This window comes from Sinocyclocheilus grahami, unplaced genomic scaffold, assembly GCF_001515645.1.
Source record: "Sinocyclocheilus grahami isolate Dianchi unplaced genomic scaffold, SAMN03320097.WGS_v1.1 scaffold543.1, whole genome shotgun sequence".
Taxonomy (NCBI): Eukaryota; Metazoa; Chordata; class Actinopteri; order Cypriniformes; family Cyprinidae; genus Sinocyclocheilus; species Sinocyclocheilus grahami.
This window is the reverse complement of record NW_015505722.1, coordinates 1,195,959-1,211,451: the sequence shown is the minus strand read 5'-3', so window position 1 is coordinate 1,211,451 and position 15,493 is coordinate 1,195,959. Positions and strand designations below refer to the sequence as shown.

Here is a 15,493-nt window from a genome sequence, read left to right as displayed (position 1 = left end):
TTGTGTATTATATATATATATATATATATATATATATATATATATATATATATATATATATATATATATCTTGGCTTTTAGCAGTTCATTAAAGCAATAAGTCAAGTAGTTTACAGTTAAGCTCAAAATCACTGCTGATTTAATTCGTCACACTTGAAATAGAAGATATTGGATTAAATGCATTGCATTGTGGGATACAGTATTCAGTGCAGTGTGCACTGGTTGTATTTTGCACATTATGAAAAATGTAGTAGGTCATATTAGCATACAGAAAATGTACATACTCTGCACAGTACACATACTACAGTTACTAAAGTTGTAAGAGTAGTGATTATATGCCATACAAGATGATTGAATCATTTGAGTTCTTTCAATGAATCATTTGAGCAAGTTAGCAAACCTGTATGAACAATTCCTTTGCAAATCTTTCTGAATAGTGCCATTATTATGTCATGTCTTACAATTCTGTCGATATTAAATAGAATTTAAAAAAACGAAGTCATGAGTTTTGTCCCATTTTGACAGAAGAGAAAGTCTTCACTTGCTAATAATATAGCATTTTTGATAACTCTGTTAGTGCAATGCAAGTTACATTTATCTGTACAGTGTTTTTCAAATACACATTGTTTTAAAGCAGCTTTACAGGAAATCATGATTAGGTTAGAGCTGGACAAAAATATAGTTTATAGTTATAGTTTTTGTGATGATACAACCCAGCTAACAGGGAATGTTTAACATTCACTAACAACTTTCACTAATGTAACTTTATTAATATTTGATATACATTCTCATAATGTTGAGAGAAAATGTATAGAAGAACATTCTCGTTATACAATTTCACCATCACACTTTATTTTAAGGTCGAATTATCACTATTAACTAACTGTCACCATCTGATAACTCTGTTAGTGCAATGCAAGTTACATTTATCTGTACAGTGTTTTTCAAATACACATTGTTTTAAAGCAGCTTTACAGGAAATCATGATTAGGTTAGAGCTGGACAAAAATATAGTTTATAGTTATAGTTTTTGTGATGATACAACCCAGCTAACAGGGAATGTTTAACATTCACTAACAACTTTCACTAATGTAACTTTATTAATATTTGATATACATTCTCATAATGTTGAGAGAAAATGTATAGAAGAACATTCTCGTTATACAATTTCACTATCACGTTATTTTAAGGTCGAATTATCACTATTAACTAACTGTCACCATCATGGACTTTTAGTCTGTTTTCTTCCATCATATTTTCCCCTGACCTAGTTTTCCCTCATGTGTTGATTAGTTAATTCTGTTCACCTGTGTTCTGTTAATCTAGTCATTAGTCCCTTGTTTGAGTTAGTATAAGTACTCACCGTTCTGTTCCTTATGTTGTCCGGTATTGTTTGATGTTACCCTGTGTGTGAGAACTTTTTCATCTTGTGGATTATCTATTAAAAGGATTTATTTCTATTATCTTCATCGTGCCTTCATCATCCTTGAAGCAGTTGGTGTTACACTAACTGTTAACTATCACTTTTGCCTCAAACTCTTAATTTGCTGCTTAATAATCGTAAGTAAGGTAGTTAGTAAGTTTAGGTATGGTGTAGGATTAAGGGATCTAAAATATGGTCATGCAGAATAAGGCATTAATTTAATATGTGCCTTGTAAGTACTAATAAACAGCCCATATGCTAGTAATAAGCATGCTAGTTAATAGTGAGAATTTAATGTTCTAAAATAAAACCTTCCCATTATTTTTACTTGATGAATGTTCTTAAAACTTTGAATGTTCTTAAAAGTTTGTAGAACAACATTCTCGTAACGTCCTTACGATGTTATTTGTACCTGATGAACATTCTAAGAAACTTTTTTTTGTAACTTTTAAATAACATTCTAATCGCAACAGAAAAACGGGACATTTTAACGCTCTTAGAATATTAAAAATAAACACTCAAATAATATTATATTTGGGTGAAAATAAAGTTAGAAGAATGTTGTAAGAAATGATTTTGAATAGCGTTTGAACCATGACAAGGAAACTGAACATTTCAACGTTTCAGAACAATGTTCCCTCAACGTTTCTATAACCTAAATTTGTTACATGGGAAGCAATCAAACACTTGAGATTTGCTATTACTGTATATCGCTTTACAGGCTCCATGCTTGCTTTGAATTGTACAGGCTGGTACTGTAACTCTTGAAATGAATTAAACAGGAAATGATAAATCCAGGCATTGTGGCCTAACAGCACATGTTGATTTTTTGCAGACTTTTCCTGTTGTTGCAGTAAAGCTGGCCACCTGTCTGCTTGATATATGTTTTTAGAGTGATCGGCTGTGTTTTCCTGCTCAACGCTATTGTGCTCGACTCTTTTCCGTAACGCGTTTGACAGATTGTTTAGTTTAGTTTCACGTTCATAGCAAAGTATAAAGGTTCCAACCAGAACCAAAAAGGGTTTTACAGTCGAATGTCTTAAGAGATCCTTGTAGAACCACCACTGAAACCCTCATATATTATTATTATTATTAATATTTTTATCACATGATTACCATTTTTTCTCCTCTGTCCTGTAGGAAACTTCCCAATGATCAGTGATGATCTGGTGAACTCGTATCATCTGCTCCTGTGCGCTCTGGATCTGGTTTACTGCAACGCTCTCCTGTGCTCTAGTCGTAAAGATCTGCTCAACCCAGCTTTTAAAGGTCCCACACACAGCATTCATTCTTCTTAAAAACCAAAATGAGCCATTTCTTTTGGGATCAGTTGTCCAGACAGTAGGAGATCACAGTAGGTCAAACAAACATTGGTTTGTGCTCATTTTGTGTGCAGGGCTGCCTGAGGACTTCAACAGTAAAGATTATAAGCCCGGCCCGGGTTCATTATGTTTCATAGAGAAGCTGTGTGAGCTTCATGATGGGCTGGTGCTGGAGGCAAAAGGAGCAAAGGAGCATTTCTGGAAACCCTTCATCAAGAAACTCTTTGAGCGCAAGGTACTGGCAATACACTAGATATACAGTATGACTGACACTATTGGGCGTCTTTTTGCTCACCTAGGCTGTAGTTACTTGATCAAAATTACAATAAAAACAATATATAAAAGCAGTATAATGTAGTGAAATAATATTTTTATTTTAATATCTTTAAAATGTATTTTATTTCTAGCTTCAGTGTCACATGATCCTTCAGAAATCATTCCAATATGCTGATTTCTTAAATCAGTTCACCCAAATATAATATTATTTGAGTGTTTCCAAATACACTACCATTGATCAAACGTTATTGTAACGGAGGGACCACAGGAAGCGTGTGGATCCATCTGCAAGGCTTTATTTGCAAGAGACGTGGTCAAAAACAGGCATAGGTCAGACAATGGCAAACAGGTATATTGATGGCAAGGCAAGAGGGATAATCCAGGTACAAGGCAAAGGTCCAGGCAGGGGCGAACAGTATCCAATTGGGCGAGACTCGAGGGATAATCCAAGTACACAGGCAGTGATCAGAACACGGGAAAACAGACAAGGCAAGATGATCAAAACAAGGAAAAACAAGACACTAGGCTCGGTAAGGCAGCTAACACTAGGGGAGTGGAAAATGCAGAACAATACACAAAACTAAAATAGAAAACACGGAATGGCTCAGAAAGGCAGCTAACACTAGAAGAGAGAAAAACGCTAGACAATACTCAACGATCTGAACAGGAACTGAGTGGGTGTTAAATAGAGTGAGTAATGGCTCTCAGGTGAGCGTGTGATTAGTGAAGGCTGTGTGATCAGTGAATTCAGCTGTGTAAGTGCAATGGATGATGGGAACTGTAGTCCGGAGTGACATGTAACAGTCTGTGTAGTGTGAGAGTCAATGTAATGGTAGAGTGACCTCTACTGGTAATCGGCCGGAAGGCCACGGACCGGATTTCGTGACAGAGCCCCCCCCAAGGAGTGGCTTCCAGACGCTCCCAACACAATACCATCCAGGAGGGTGGTGGAGCGGAGGCGGAACAGGGGGAGGGACGGTGGTCCAGGTCCATGTGGAAATGGAGAGACTGGGAACTGAGGCAAAGGCGGCAGAGCAGGGCACCAAGGTGGAGCAGACGGAACAGTAGCCCACCAGGGCAGAGCAAACGGAGCAGAAGACCTCCATGGCAGCGCAGTCAGAGCAGGAGCCCACCCTGGGCCTAACTCAGGGACATGAACCCTTCCTGGGCGGAACTGAGGATCTGGATCCCTTCCAGGGTGGTACTGTGGATCAGGATAGCGCTTACGGTGTGCTGGAACTGGAGGGTGCTCTGGAGGAGGCACAGCAAAGCGCTTTCGAGGAGCTGGCACTGGAGTGAGTCTTGGGGCTGGAGCCGACACTGGAGACGGGGAAACAGGAGCCCTCCCTGGGCTTAACTCGGGAACAGGAGCCCTCCGTGGGCTTAACTCGGGAACAGGAGCCCTCCGTGGGCTTAACTCGGGAACAGGAGCCCTCCCTGGGCTTAACTCGGGAACAGGAGCCCTCCCTGGGCTTAACTCGGGAACCGGAGCCCTCCGTGGGCTATACTCGGGAACCGGAGTCCTCCCTGGTAGGGGCTGGGACCTGGGGAAAACTGAGACACAAGAGACAGACAGAGCATATACGGTCTCATGGATGGCACAGACAGTTCTTTCACAAACGGCCTCCATAGCCATGACAGGACAAGCAGAGAGTTCGCAAACGGCCTCCATAGCAGTGACAGGACGCGCAGAGAGTTCACAGATTCCCCCTTATAGCCATGACAGGACAAACAGGAAGTTCACAGGTGGGTACTACTGACACCTCTGGAGGTTCTGCAGCGGATGCCGCCACCTCTGGTGGTTCTACAGAAGTGCCCTCAGGATACAGGGAGAGTTCGGCAATGAAGATCAGCTGTGACTTGACTTGGGTCATGAAGATCAGCTGTGACTTGACTTGGGTCATGAAGATCAGCTGTGACTTGACTTGACTTATGACAATAAAATGTGACTTGACTGTACTCAGGAAGATCAGCGGTGACTTGACTTGACTCATGAACAACAACTGTGACTTGACTTGGTTCATGAAGATAAGCTGTGACTTGACTTGCCTCATGACGATCAACTGTGACTTGACTGGACTCAGGAAGATCAACTGTGACTTGACTTGCCTCATGAAGATCTGCTGTGAGTTGACTTGACTCAGGGTAATCAACTGTGACTTGATTTGACTCATGACTATCAACTGTGACTTGACTTGAGTCGTGACGATCAACTGTGACTTGACTTTTGAAGATTGGCCATGACTTGACTTGACTCGTGCAGATCAACTGTGATTTGACTTTACTTATGACGAGCAATTGTGACTTGACTTGACTCAGGAAGATCAGCTGTGACCTGACTTGCCTCATGACGATCAACTGTGACTTGACTGGACTCAGGAAGATCAGCTGTGACTTGACTTGACTCACGATGATCAACTGTGATTTGACTTGGTTCATGAAGATCAACTTTCACATAACGGGGCGCTGTTGTGTCCGCCATTTTGTGAGCGTAATCTAGTGCGGGGGCCATTACACAAGTGAGTGCAGGGTCGCGTTCCTCCGCGATACACAGTGAATAGAGAGTCAACAGTCAACAAAGCAAAGTCCAAAAAACAACTCAGTGACGAACGTGGACCCTCGTGTTTAAGCTCAAATCGTAGAGGTTGATTAAGGCAAAAAATTTGTGAACATAGTTCTCTAGTGACCGTGGGCCAAGGATCCAGCATTCTCTAGTGACCAAGGATCCAGCACAAGGATCTAAGGGCTAACAAAATCCTTGCCGTGTCCATACCTGGCCAATGTTCCTCTGAAAAGCTGCTGGATCCTTGTGAGGCCAAGTATTCTGTAACGGAGGGAACACAGTAAGTGTGCGGATCCTGCAGAACAATACACAAGACTAAAACAGAAAACACGGAATGGCTCGGTAAGGCAGCTAACACTAGAGGAGTGAAAAACGCTAGACAATACTCGGCAATCTGAACAGGAACTGAGTGGGTGTTAAATAGAGTGAGTAATGGCTCTCAGGTGAGCGTGTGATTAGTGAAGGCTGTGTGATCAGTGAATTCAGCTGTGTAAGTGCAATGGATGATGGGAACTGTAGTCCGGAGTGACATGTAACAGTCTGTGTAGTGTGAGAGTCAATGTAATGGTAGAGTGACCTCTACTGGTAATCAGCCGGAAGGCCACGGACCGGATTCGTGACAGTTATATTAAATATGATGTTACACAAGATTTCTATTTCAAAAAATGCTGTTCATTGAACTTTCTATTCATCAAAGAATTCTAAAAAAAAGGGAAGTTTTAAACACTGAACACAAATAATAATTTATAATAATTGAGCATCAAATCAGCATATTAGAATTATTTCTGAAGGATCATGTGACACTGAAGACTGGAGTAATGATGCTGAAAATTCAGCACTGCATCACAGGAATAAATTATATTTTAAAATATATTCACATAGAAAACAGCTATTTTAAATTGTAATAATATTTCACAATTCTTACTGTATTTTTGTCTTGGTTAGCATAAGAGATTTGTTTCAAAAACATTAAATAATCTTAATTTTTCCAAAATGGTCTCTTCCAACAATTCAGTGTTTCTCACAGAATATTCAGAATATTTAATGTTAAACGTGTTAAATGTGTTGCAAATGATATTTCGTGTTTTCTTTAAACTGGCTTTAAATACTACTGTGATATTTTTATACATTTTACATTTATTATTATTATTACTTTATTAAAATAGTTTGGCTAAGTATATGCAACATTTCCTACCTTTTCTCTCTCACAGGTTTTGAAAGGGAAAGAAGACACGCTGACAGGGTTTTTAGAGCCAGTGAATTTTGGTGACAGTCTGTGAGCGTCTCTTTTCAGTTAAACGCTTACTCCACATGAAGCTGCTCAAACGTTTCTCCTGTAGTTCACGATCTCCTCACTCTCTCTGTTTCTTCAGTGCTTCTCTGAACCGTGTGTATGAGGAACACGTGTTATCATCCGGTTCTCTGGATGAGAGGATATTTCTGGGAGAAGCGGCCAGAGAAGACATTGGCACCCCAGGACCTTGTTTGTGTGAAGGGATAGAGAACCAGGAACGACTGACTAACCCCCTCCAGAACTCAATGACAGTATGTGTGTCCAACAAACATAAATACACATAAAAATAATTCTCAACAATGAGCAGTGATGTTATCAGTAAACGTGTGTGTTTGTTTCACAGGCATCTGCTCTGAAAGTGTCCACTCCTTTGACAGGAAGGAGGTACGTGCCGGAGAGCAGCGTGGGTACCCCCGTTTCCATGGCGATGCAGAGCGTGGGCCGTCTACACACTCTTCTGACAGGATTCAAATACAGACCCAGCATGAGACTCAGAGACATATTCAGGTGAGCGCAAGTTAGCTTTTGTGTAAGTCACAATCTGCTACATATTCCCAAATACAAGAAGCAGAGTACCTGCAATCACAGTTCACTGTAAACAGATTGAATGTTTTTGTATTGATTCCACTGTCCTGTGATTCCAACAAGCTTTCATTCCAGGTATTTCAGTAAACTGTGATTCCAGAGAGTCTAGTAAAACTGTGATTCCAGTAAGATGTTAGTCCATTAAACTGATGTAATTCCAGTTATTTCCATAAACTGAGAGCCCAGTAAATCTGTGATTCCTGAGAGTCCAGTAAAATTTTGATTCCAATTAACTTCACTACTCCATTTAGCTCCCATTCCATTGTTTCCAGTGAACTGTGATCTCACTCAAATATGTTACCAGTGATTAGTCAACTGTGTATTCCAGTATTCCACTTATGATGCCAGTCAAATGTGAAACCAGATCATCAAGGAAACTGATTCCAGTGATTGCAATGAATTGTGAACCCAGTAAAAAGCAATAACAGTTGTTCGATTGAATCCTGATACCAATACAACGTGATACCACTGTTTCCAGTAAAATGTGACACAAGTTATTCCAGTGAACTGTGATTAAGTGATTCCAGTGTATTCTGATTATAGGGATTACAGTCAAATGTGACAGTAAAGTTTGCAGTGAACTGGGATTCTAGTGATTGTGATTGCAATCATTCCAGTGACCTGTGAAATTCGCTGTGCGCTGGAATCACTGGTATTTTCTGTTTAAAAAACACAGATCATGTGTAAGAGACCCCAGTGAGTCCATAGCAGCCAGATTGAAGGAGATGTCGGAGATTTTTCTTCAGAATTACGAGGGAACAGGAGAGGAAAACAAGAGTCTGGCGAGAGGTGGGCATCTTCATACTTCCTTATGTCATATTTTTCTATTTTTTTTCTTTAATTTGTAGCTCATGGCTTTTCCCACAATTCAAACACTGATCATTTGTTGATTTATCAAATCATTTGGGCCATCCTTTTCCACAGATGTTGCAGTGAAGTATTTTTGCTTGGCTGAGGCACTTTATTACAAATCACTGGAAGTGATCATCAACCAGGAGAAGAAACGTCTTGGAGACATGGACCTGTCTGTAGGTTTCATCTTCACACAAATCTCACTATATGCCTTAAATAAGCCATGAATGGAATGTATATCCTACTGCAAAACTATTGAATACAAGCAGCACACTTAATTCTGTCTGCTGAATGTTATATCATGTGTCTCAGCGCATTCTAGAGCAGAATATATTTCACCGATCACTGATCGTCTGCTGCCTGGAGATAATCATCTTCTCATATCGACCACCGGGAGAGTTTCCCAGAGTCCTGCAAATCTTTGACCTTCCCGCTTATCATTTTTATAAGGTAATTGAATATAAAGAAAGACAATAACCATGAAAATTGTATGCATTCGTTCAAAAGAGTTAAAGCCACTCTATCTCGCTCACAGGTGATTGAGGTGTTGGTACGGGCGGAGGAGGGTCTTTTCCGGGAGGCAGTCAAACATCTGAACCATGTTGAGGAGCAGGTATTGGAATCTTTGGCATGGAAAGGAAACTCCCCGCTGTGGGAGAGCATCCGAGAGGCCAAGAACTGCGTTCCTGCCTGCCAGGAGGTCAGAACAATATAACTGCTTATAACCACATAACCAAGATCAATGATGTTTGCTGTCCCTTGTGAAAAAAGAAGTACACTTTAGGATACTTTTAAAAAGAGTGCATAAATAATACACTTTAAGAGAATATACTTAAGTGCAAAATTAATTACAGGTAATGCCTCCTCAACATCTGGAGGACAGTTCAGAAAGCAACACACACACTCCCAACAAAATTGAGTTCAGCAGTAAAATCGCAGGAGCAGTAAAAGGTACCTTGCTTTGAATGAAACAAGCACTGTGACTGAATACAAGATTATTTCTATTGAAACAAACTGAATGTTCATATTTTAATATGTTGTTTCTTTTCCTCCTGTAGGAGTTTCTCCATCCCCTACATCTCTCCATGACCGCTACAACTCGCCTCCTACTGGTACGGCCTGTCGCCGCCTCTTCATTGACGGAGATTCAACCTCTGAGACTGCTCAACCTGTCAAAGTGGCCCAGCCGTCTCTGGTCAGCCCCATCCCAGCTGGACAGACTGTGGTCACCATGGCAACAGCAACGGTCACAGCAAACAATGGCCAGACAGTCACCATACCTGTTCAAGGTGCAAAAGAATCTATTATCATCAATTTACCATCAGTAACTTTATGAGTCTGTTATTAAGTAGGTGATGCCACAGAAAAAATGCTACTCTGAGCAATCCAAACACAGATTCTTCAACTTAAAAAAAAAAAATACTGCCACTGTGAAGCACGTAAGATGTGCTGCTGCTCCATGAATAGTCATTCATAAATCCCTAAGAAGATCTAGACAGGTGGTGCTGGGGGAGGTGGAGGGTTTCAGAAGAATCACCAGCTTAAAGCAAACACTGAATCAGACTATTTAAAAGTTGAGCAAGCAATCTCATTGGCTGCAGAATGAGCAGAGGCCAATCAGCCTGTGCCATGTAGAGTTCCTGACTGAACTAGATATATACTAGATAAATAAAATAATAAAATTAATTAATATAATATACATTTTCTTAAATTACAAAAAAAAAACAGTCAACCAGTAATTTCCACTTATACAGAATATGGTATCTTAAAATTATTTTATTTTGATTACAATTTTGATTCTTAAAGTTTTTAACATCTTTACACTGTTTGCAGGAATAGCAAATGAAAGCGGTGGCATCACGTTCATCCCGGTGCAGGTGAGCGTGACAGGGCAGAGTGGGGGGGCTCTGCCAACCCTCAGTGCCCAGGCTCTGACGGGCACCCTGACTGCCCGGCAGCTGACGGCAACACCCACAGGCACAGTCCAGAACAACCCCAGCCCTGCCAAACCAGACAGAAAGAGTCCTCAGCAGGGAACACCCACCAAACGAGCACAGAAGACCGGCTCCCTCTACCTGTTCTTCCGCAAGGTACAGTAAGATCTGTTCTTCTGAAACCCTCCACCTCCCCCAGCACCACCTGTCTACATCTGCTACAGGATTTATGTGTGCCTATTTATGCAGTAGCAGCATATCTAACATGCTCACAGCAGTGTGTCTATTGGCAGTAGCAAGTCCAGCAGCAGCAATGTGTGCGTAGCAGATCTAGTCCACCAAAAGCCAAAAATCAATAGATGTCATTCAACCCTAAATAATGCCCCTTTCCCCCATCAGGTATATCACCTTGCTAGTGTGCGTCTCAGAGACTTGTGTGCTAAATTGGACATTAGCACAGATTTGCGCAGGAAAATCTGGACATGTTTTGAGTATTCGCTAGTGCACTGCACTGACCTCATGATGGACCGACATCTGGACCAGCTCCTCATGTGTGCCATCTATGTCATGACTAAGGTATTTAAACATAATTTATCGCACAAAAGTTATAGGTATTCATAAGTGTGTTTATACGTAATTGGTCATATTCTAGCCTCTTGTACCAGTTTTTGTCCCCCAAATTAAAGTACAGTTTAATGTTTTTCAAAATGTTATTAATGTAATGCAATGATGTGTGAAATTGTGGTTGCTTGTTACAGTATGTCACACGTAACTTTTATTTCAAGAGCAAGAAAAATGGCCACTTTTACGGTTTTGACGATTTTTCAGGTGACAAAAGAGGATAAGTCCTTTCAGAACATCATGAAGTGCTACAGATCTCAACCTCAGGCCAGCAGTAGTGTGAGTGTAACTTCAGCGCATATGTAAAACAATGAGAGATGATAAACATATTAATGAAGATGACAATGGTATCTCAGGTATACAGGAGCGTGCTGATCTCTGGAAGGAAGAGACACCACTCAGGAAACAGTGAAAACACCCACAGACAGTGCTCACCCACAGAGGGAGGACAAGAACAAGGTAACACACATTTTACAGAGCTTTTGTCACTGGACAGTCTGCTATTTTGGTAGTTCTGTAATTTACACACCCGCAAAATTGCATGATGCGCCCACTTGATTCTGGTGAATAGGAAATCCAGTGCTAAAACAATGCAGACATAGTGCAAATAAACACCACTATCAGCAGGTTCATTTCATTCTTTGTGAATGTTCTCAAGATATTTTGTTCTGTTTTTGTGGCCTTGAACCCGTATGATGCATTCTGGTCTGTTTTGACCCAGAAGAGATGCATGAAATTTCTGAAGAATGCATTACTATATTATATTACTATAATATTAGAATAAAATTACTCTGGAATGCTTTCAAACTAAATATAATCATTCAACTTGCATAGAAATTCACTTTCTGATAAAAAAATATCTCTCTCTCACTATGTGTGTGTGTGAATTTCTATGCAGGTAAAATGATTATATTTAGTTTGAAAACATTCCAGAGTAATATTAATGTTGTTTTGTTAGAAAATGAATGTTGGTTTCATAAATTTAGACAGAATGCATTACTATATTATATTACTATAATATTAGAATAAAATTACTCTGGAATGCTTTCAAACTAAATATAATCATTCAACTTGCATAGAAATTCACTTTCTGATAAAAAAATATCTCTCTCACTATGTGTGTGTGTGAATTTCTATGCAGGTAAAATGATTATATTTAGTTTGAAAACATTCCAGAGTAATATTAATGTTGTTTTGTTAGAAAATGAATGTTGGTTTCATAAATTTAGACTTTTTTTTTGAGCACTCATTAATCAGAAGTCAGAGTAATTAAATAAAATTAATTGATGTCAATGTTAATACTGGTCATTCTCAGATTGTATAGTCTTATAAATTTCATATTTAATACACTTGGTTTCTTGCATCACAGTGGTATTAATGGTAATGGTATTTTGTTATGACTGTTTTAATGCCACCAGGTCCAAACCGACCCAGGAATGCAGAAATCGTTTGCAGGTTGTTAATTCATTATAATGACTTTGTGTTATTGCGCTTTACAGCCAGCGGTGAGAGCAGTCCCGTGTCCATGCGGTCCAACAGCACTCTGCCCATTCCCCAGCCCAGCAGCACCCCATCTACCCCGACCCGGGCCCCTGGGGTCCCCCAAGAGCAGGAGGAGGAGAGGGGAGACCTCATTTGTTTCTACAACAACGTCTATATCAAACAGATCAAGCAGTTTGCTCTGCGTTACTCCAGCAACTCGCCGAAAAATGGGGTAAAAATTGCCCATTTTCTGTATTACTGTGGTTTTAAGTCAAGTCACCTTTATTTCTATAGCACTTTATAAAATACAATTTTTTAGAGCAGCTTCACAGTATTAAACAGGAGACAAATTCAAATTCTCTCAAGCTCTCAAAAGACAAGTGTCATCATTCAGCTCCAGTCAGTTCAGTGTTGATTCAGATTTAGAACTGCAGTTGTGTGTGTGTTTGCAGGCTGAAGCTCCTCCCCTCTGTCCCTATCCATCAGTCCGCATTGGCTCTCCACGCCGGGTGCTCCTGTCCCACAATCACTCGATCTACATCTCTCCACACAAGACCGGCAGCCCTATTACTCCTCGAGACAGGATCTTCTACTATGTCAGCTCAAGCCCATCCAATGTAAAATAACTAAATATTATTGTAAAAACATTTCCTGTTCAGATTCACTCTTCAGATTCAACAAAACGTAGTTCTTAAATTATCACTTTATCTCACAGCGGCTGCGAGAGATTAACAGCATGATCCGAACGGGTGAGACGCCCACCAAGAAGCGAAGTATTGCACTAGAGGAAGAGCAGCAGTCTCCCGCCAAAAGGCTCTGCCAGGAGAATCAGACGGCTCTGCTCAGACGCCTGCAGGATGTGGCCAATGACCGAAGCTCCTCCCACTGATGAGTCCACAACATCAACACCCGTAAAGATATAAGTCGCCCACAATACATAGGCTACGTTCACAGTGTCAGTGTTTTGGATTGACAACTGTATTTACTCACAGGCATGAGTCTCAAAATGTCCTGTCCACACAACAGCTTATGATAGAGGATTGAATACTGTCTGTTTGAATGTGCAACTGAAGTCAAGTCTGTATTCTATAGAGCATGACCATCAGTTCTGGAAGTAATAAAGCCATTTATGTTTTCCATAGGGAAAACAGAAGTTGTTAATCAATGGTATATGCTTTTGTTGAAGCAATCAGTTTGCATTATTTTAACTTTAATTTTAACTTATGTTACCTATCTTGTTTAACCGCAGAATCCCTGATGAAAAATGTCTCAGGTTACGGATGTAACCATGGTTCCCTGAGAAGGGAACGAGACACTGCGTCCTCTAGGGGTCGCTATGGGGAACGCCTCCATCGTGACCGGTGTCTGAAGCATACATGTAAACGCACCAAACTATTGGCCAGCGACAGCCTATGACGTCATCACCGGCGCGACCACAGTATAAAAGGATGCCAGGAGAACACGTCATCCGCTTCTTCATCTGAAGCTTACGTCCGAAGCATGGCAAGGAGACTAGAGGACGCAGTGTCCCGTTCCCTTCTCAGGGAGCCATGGTTACATACGTAACCTGAGACATTTCCTTCCGAGGGAACTTCGAACTGTGTCCTCTAGGGGTCACTATGGGGAACGGTATACCCACGCCACCATGCTGAGGGGAGTGCATGCCAACACTGAGGCGAGCACTAAGTACCAACTCAACCAAATCAGAGGAGCTGCCCCTAGGACGTTTCTGACGGCTGTTAGTGATATGATCTCCTACGGCCAAAAAGGCCCGAGCTATGCCAAAAAACTTAGCTGCAAGGGCTGGCTTATGAAAAACCCAAGCCCAGGGCAAAGCTCAAAGCTTGGAATCATAAAGAAAGGATTCCTTTAAGGGGATACAGCCAAGAACCAGGGCTGGCAAAACCCATATCCTGGCTTGCAACACAGGGGCTACTTCCCGTTCTGAGAGTGTAAGATACCCAGGGGACTAGTAGTAACACCCTGTCTACAAAGTGTGTACACGGAGACTGGGGCCCAAGGTAAAACTGGGGCCAGAACCAACTCAGAGAAAGGGGACGAGGTCAGCATCGTGCCACCCTCACCCAACAAGGGTTTTTAAAAAGGTGCACAAAGACTAGCGTGCACACCTGACATGAATATGGACTAGAAAAAGTTCCCAAATAATTAGCATGAGCACTTACCATAGATATTAATTTAGAAATACCGTTACTAAAGCCACAGCAACCACGCTCAGGAGGGAGCGGCGTGCTCATAGAAACCCCTCGGAAAAAAGGGAGCACTACCAAGCTCAACCATACAGGTATCAACAGAGATAGAGCAGAAGTGTGAAGCCCAGGAAATCCGACAGGGCCTAAATCCACTCAGAGAAAGGGGATGAAGTAGATCGTGTCACCCTTACCATAAAGGATTTTAGAAAGGTGCACAAAAGCCCAGCGTGCACACCTACCATGATTATGGAATTTAAAGAAGTGCACAGAGAGCTAGCATGTGCCCTTAACTATAGCGGCAAAAACCGCCAGGAGCAAGATTGTCGACTCTCTGCAGATTGTTCCGACAATCCGTCCCATCCAATAGAATCTTACCGGAACATCATTGGTCCAGCCGGAGACTGTAATGCCGGTTGCATGGAGGTTCTTACCATGATTAGGGTAGGAAAGGGTTAACAGGGGAATTGGGGGAGGAAGACGAGGGTAGATGTAAATAAACTAAGAGGGAGATCTGTCCCGGTCCGGACGAGCGTGTTGCATCTGGATCACCTCCCTCAGGTCTTGCCTCCGACCCCTCGACTCAAGCCGCCTTCTAGACCAACTCACCCACCATGGCCACCTGTCTCCCCCGGACCTTCAGTAGGTAGTTCTATGAGACATAGAAACTAACCGGAACATCATTGGTCCAGCTGGAGACTGTAATGCCGGTTGCATGGAGGTTCTTACCATGATTAGGGCAGGAAAGGGTTAACAGGGGAATTGGGGGAGGAAGACGAGGATAGATGTAAATAAACTAAGAGGGAGATCTGTCCCGGTCCGGACGAGCGTGTTGCATCTGGATCACCTCCCTCAGGTCTTGCCTCCGACCCCTCGACTCACGCCGCCTTCTAGACCGCAATAGATCTGCCCATGGCAGTAGCGGTCTGTTTGG

The 15,493-nt window shown here is 41.6% G+C and overlaps 1 protein-coding gene across 2 annotated transcripts in view; it reads left to right on the top strand.

Annotated features, from left to right (window-relative positions):
- Positions 1-13,646, top strand: part of rbl2 (retinoblastoma-like 2 (p130)) — a 20,657-nt gene extending 7,011 nt beyond the window's left edge. For both annotated transcript variants that reach the window (XM_016238573.1, XM_016238575.1), the window contains 18 exons: positions 2,564-2,692; positions 2,820-2,980; positions 6,796-6,860; positions 6,958-7,129; positions 7,222-7,385; positions 8,140-8,252; positions 8,388-8,491; positions 8,628-8,765; positions 8,851-9,015; positions 9,170-9,266; positions 9,374-9,604; positions 10,149-10,405; positions 10,649-10,825; positions 11,078-11,149; positions 11,227-11,329; positions 12,370-12,584; positions 12,805-12,969; positions 13,068-13,646. In XM_016238573.1, the coding sequence (XP_016094059.1) occupies positions 2,564-2,692; positions 2,820-2,980; positions 6,796-6,860; positions 6,958-7,129; positions 7,222-7,385; positions 8,140-8,252; positions 8,388-8,491; positions 8,628-8,765; positions 8,851-9,015; positions 9,170-9,266; positions 9,374-9,604; positions 10,149-10,405; positions 10,649-10,825; positions 11,078-11,149; positions 11,227-11,329; positions 12,370-12,584; positions 12,805-12,969; positions 13,068-13,241 (2,702 nt within the window). In that variant the 3' untranslated portion in view covers positions 13,242-13,646. The remainder of the gene's footprint in view (positions 1-2,563; positions 2,693-2,819; positions 2,981-6,795; positions 6,861-6,957; positions 7,130-7,221; positions 7,386-8,139; positions 8,253-8,387; positions 8,492-8,627; positions 8,766-8,850; positions 9,016-9,169; positions 9,267-9,373; positions 9,605-10,148; positions 10,406-10,648; positions 10,826-11,077; positions 11,150-11,226; positions 11,330-12,369; positions 12,585-12,804; positions 12,970-13,067) is intronic.
- The last annotated feature ends 1,847 nt before the right edge of the window (positions 13,647-15,493 follow it).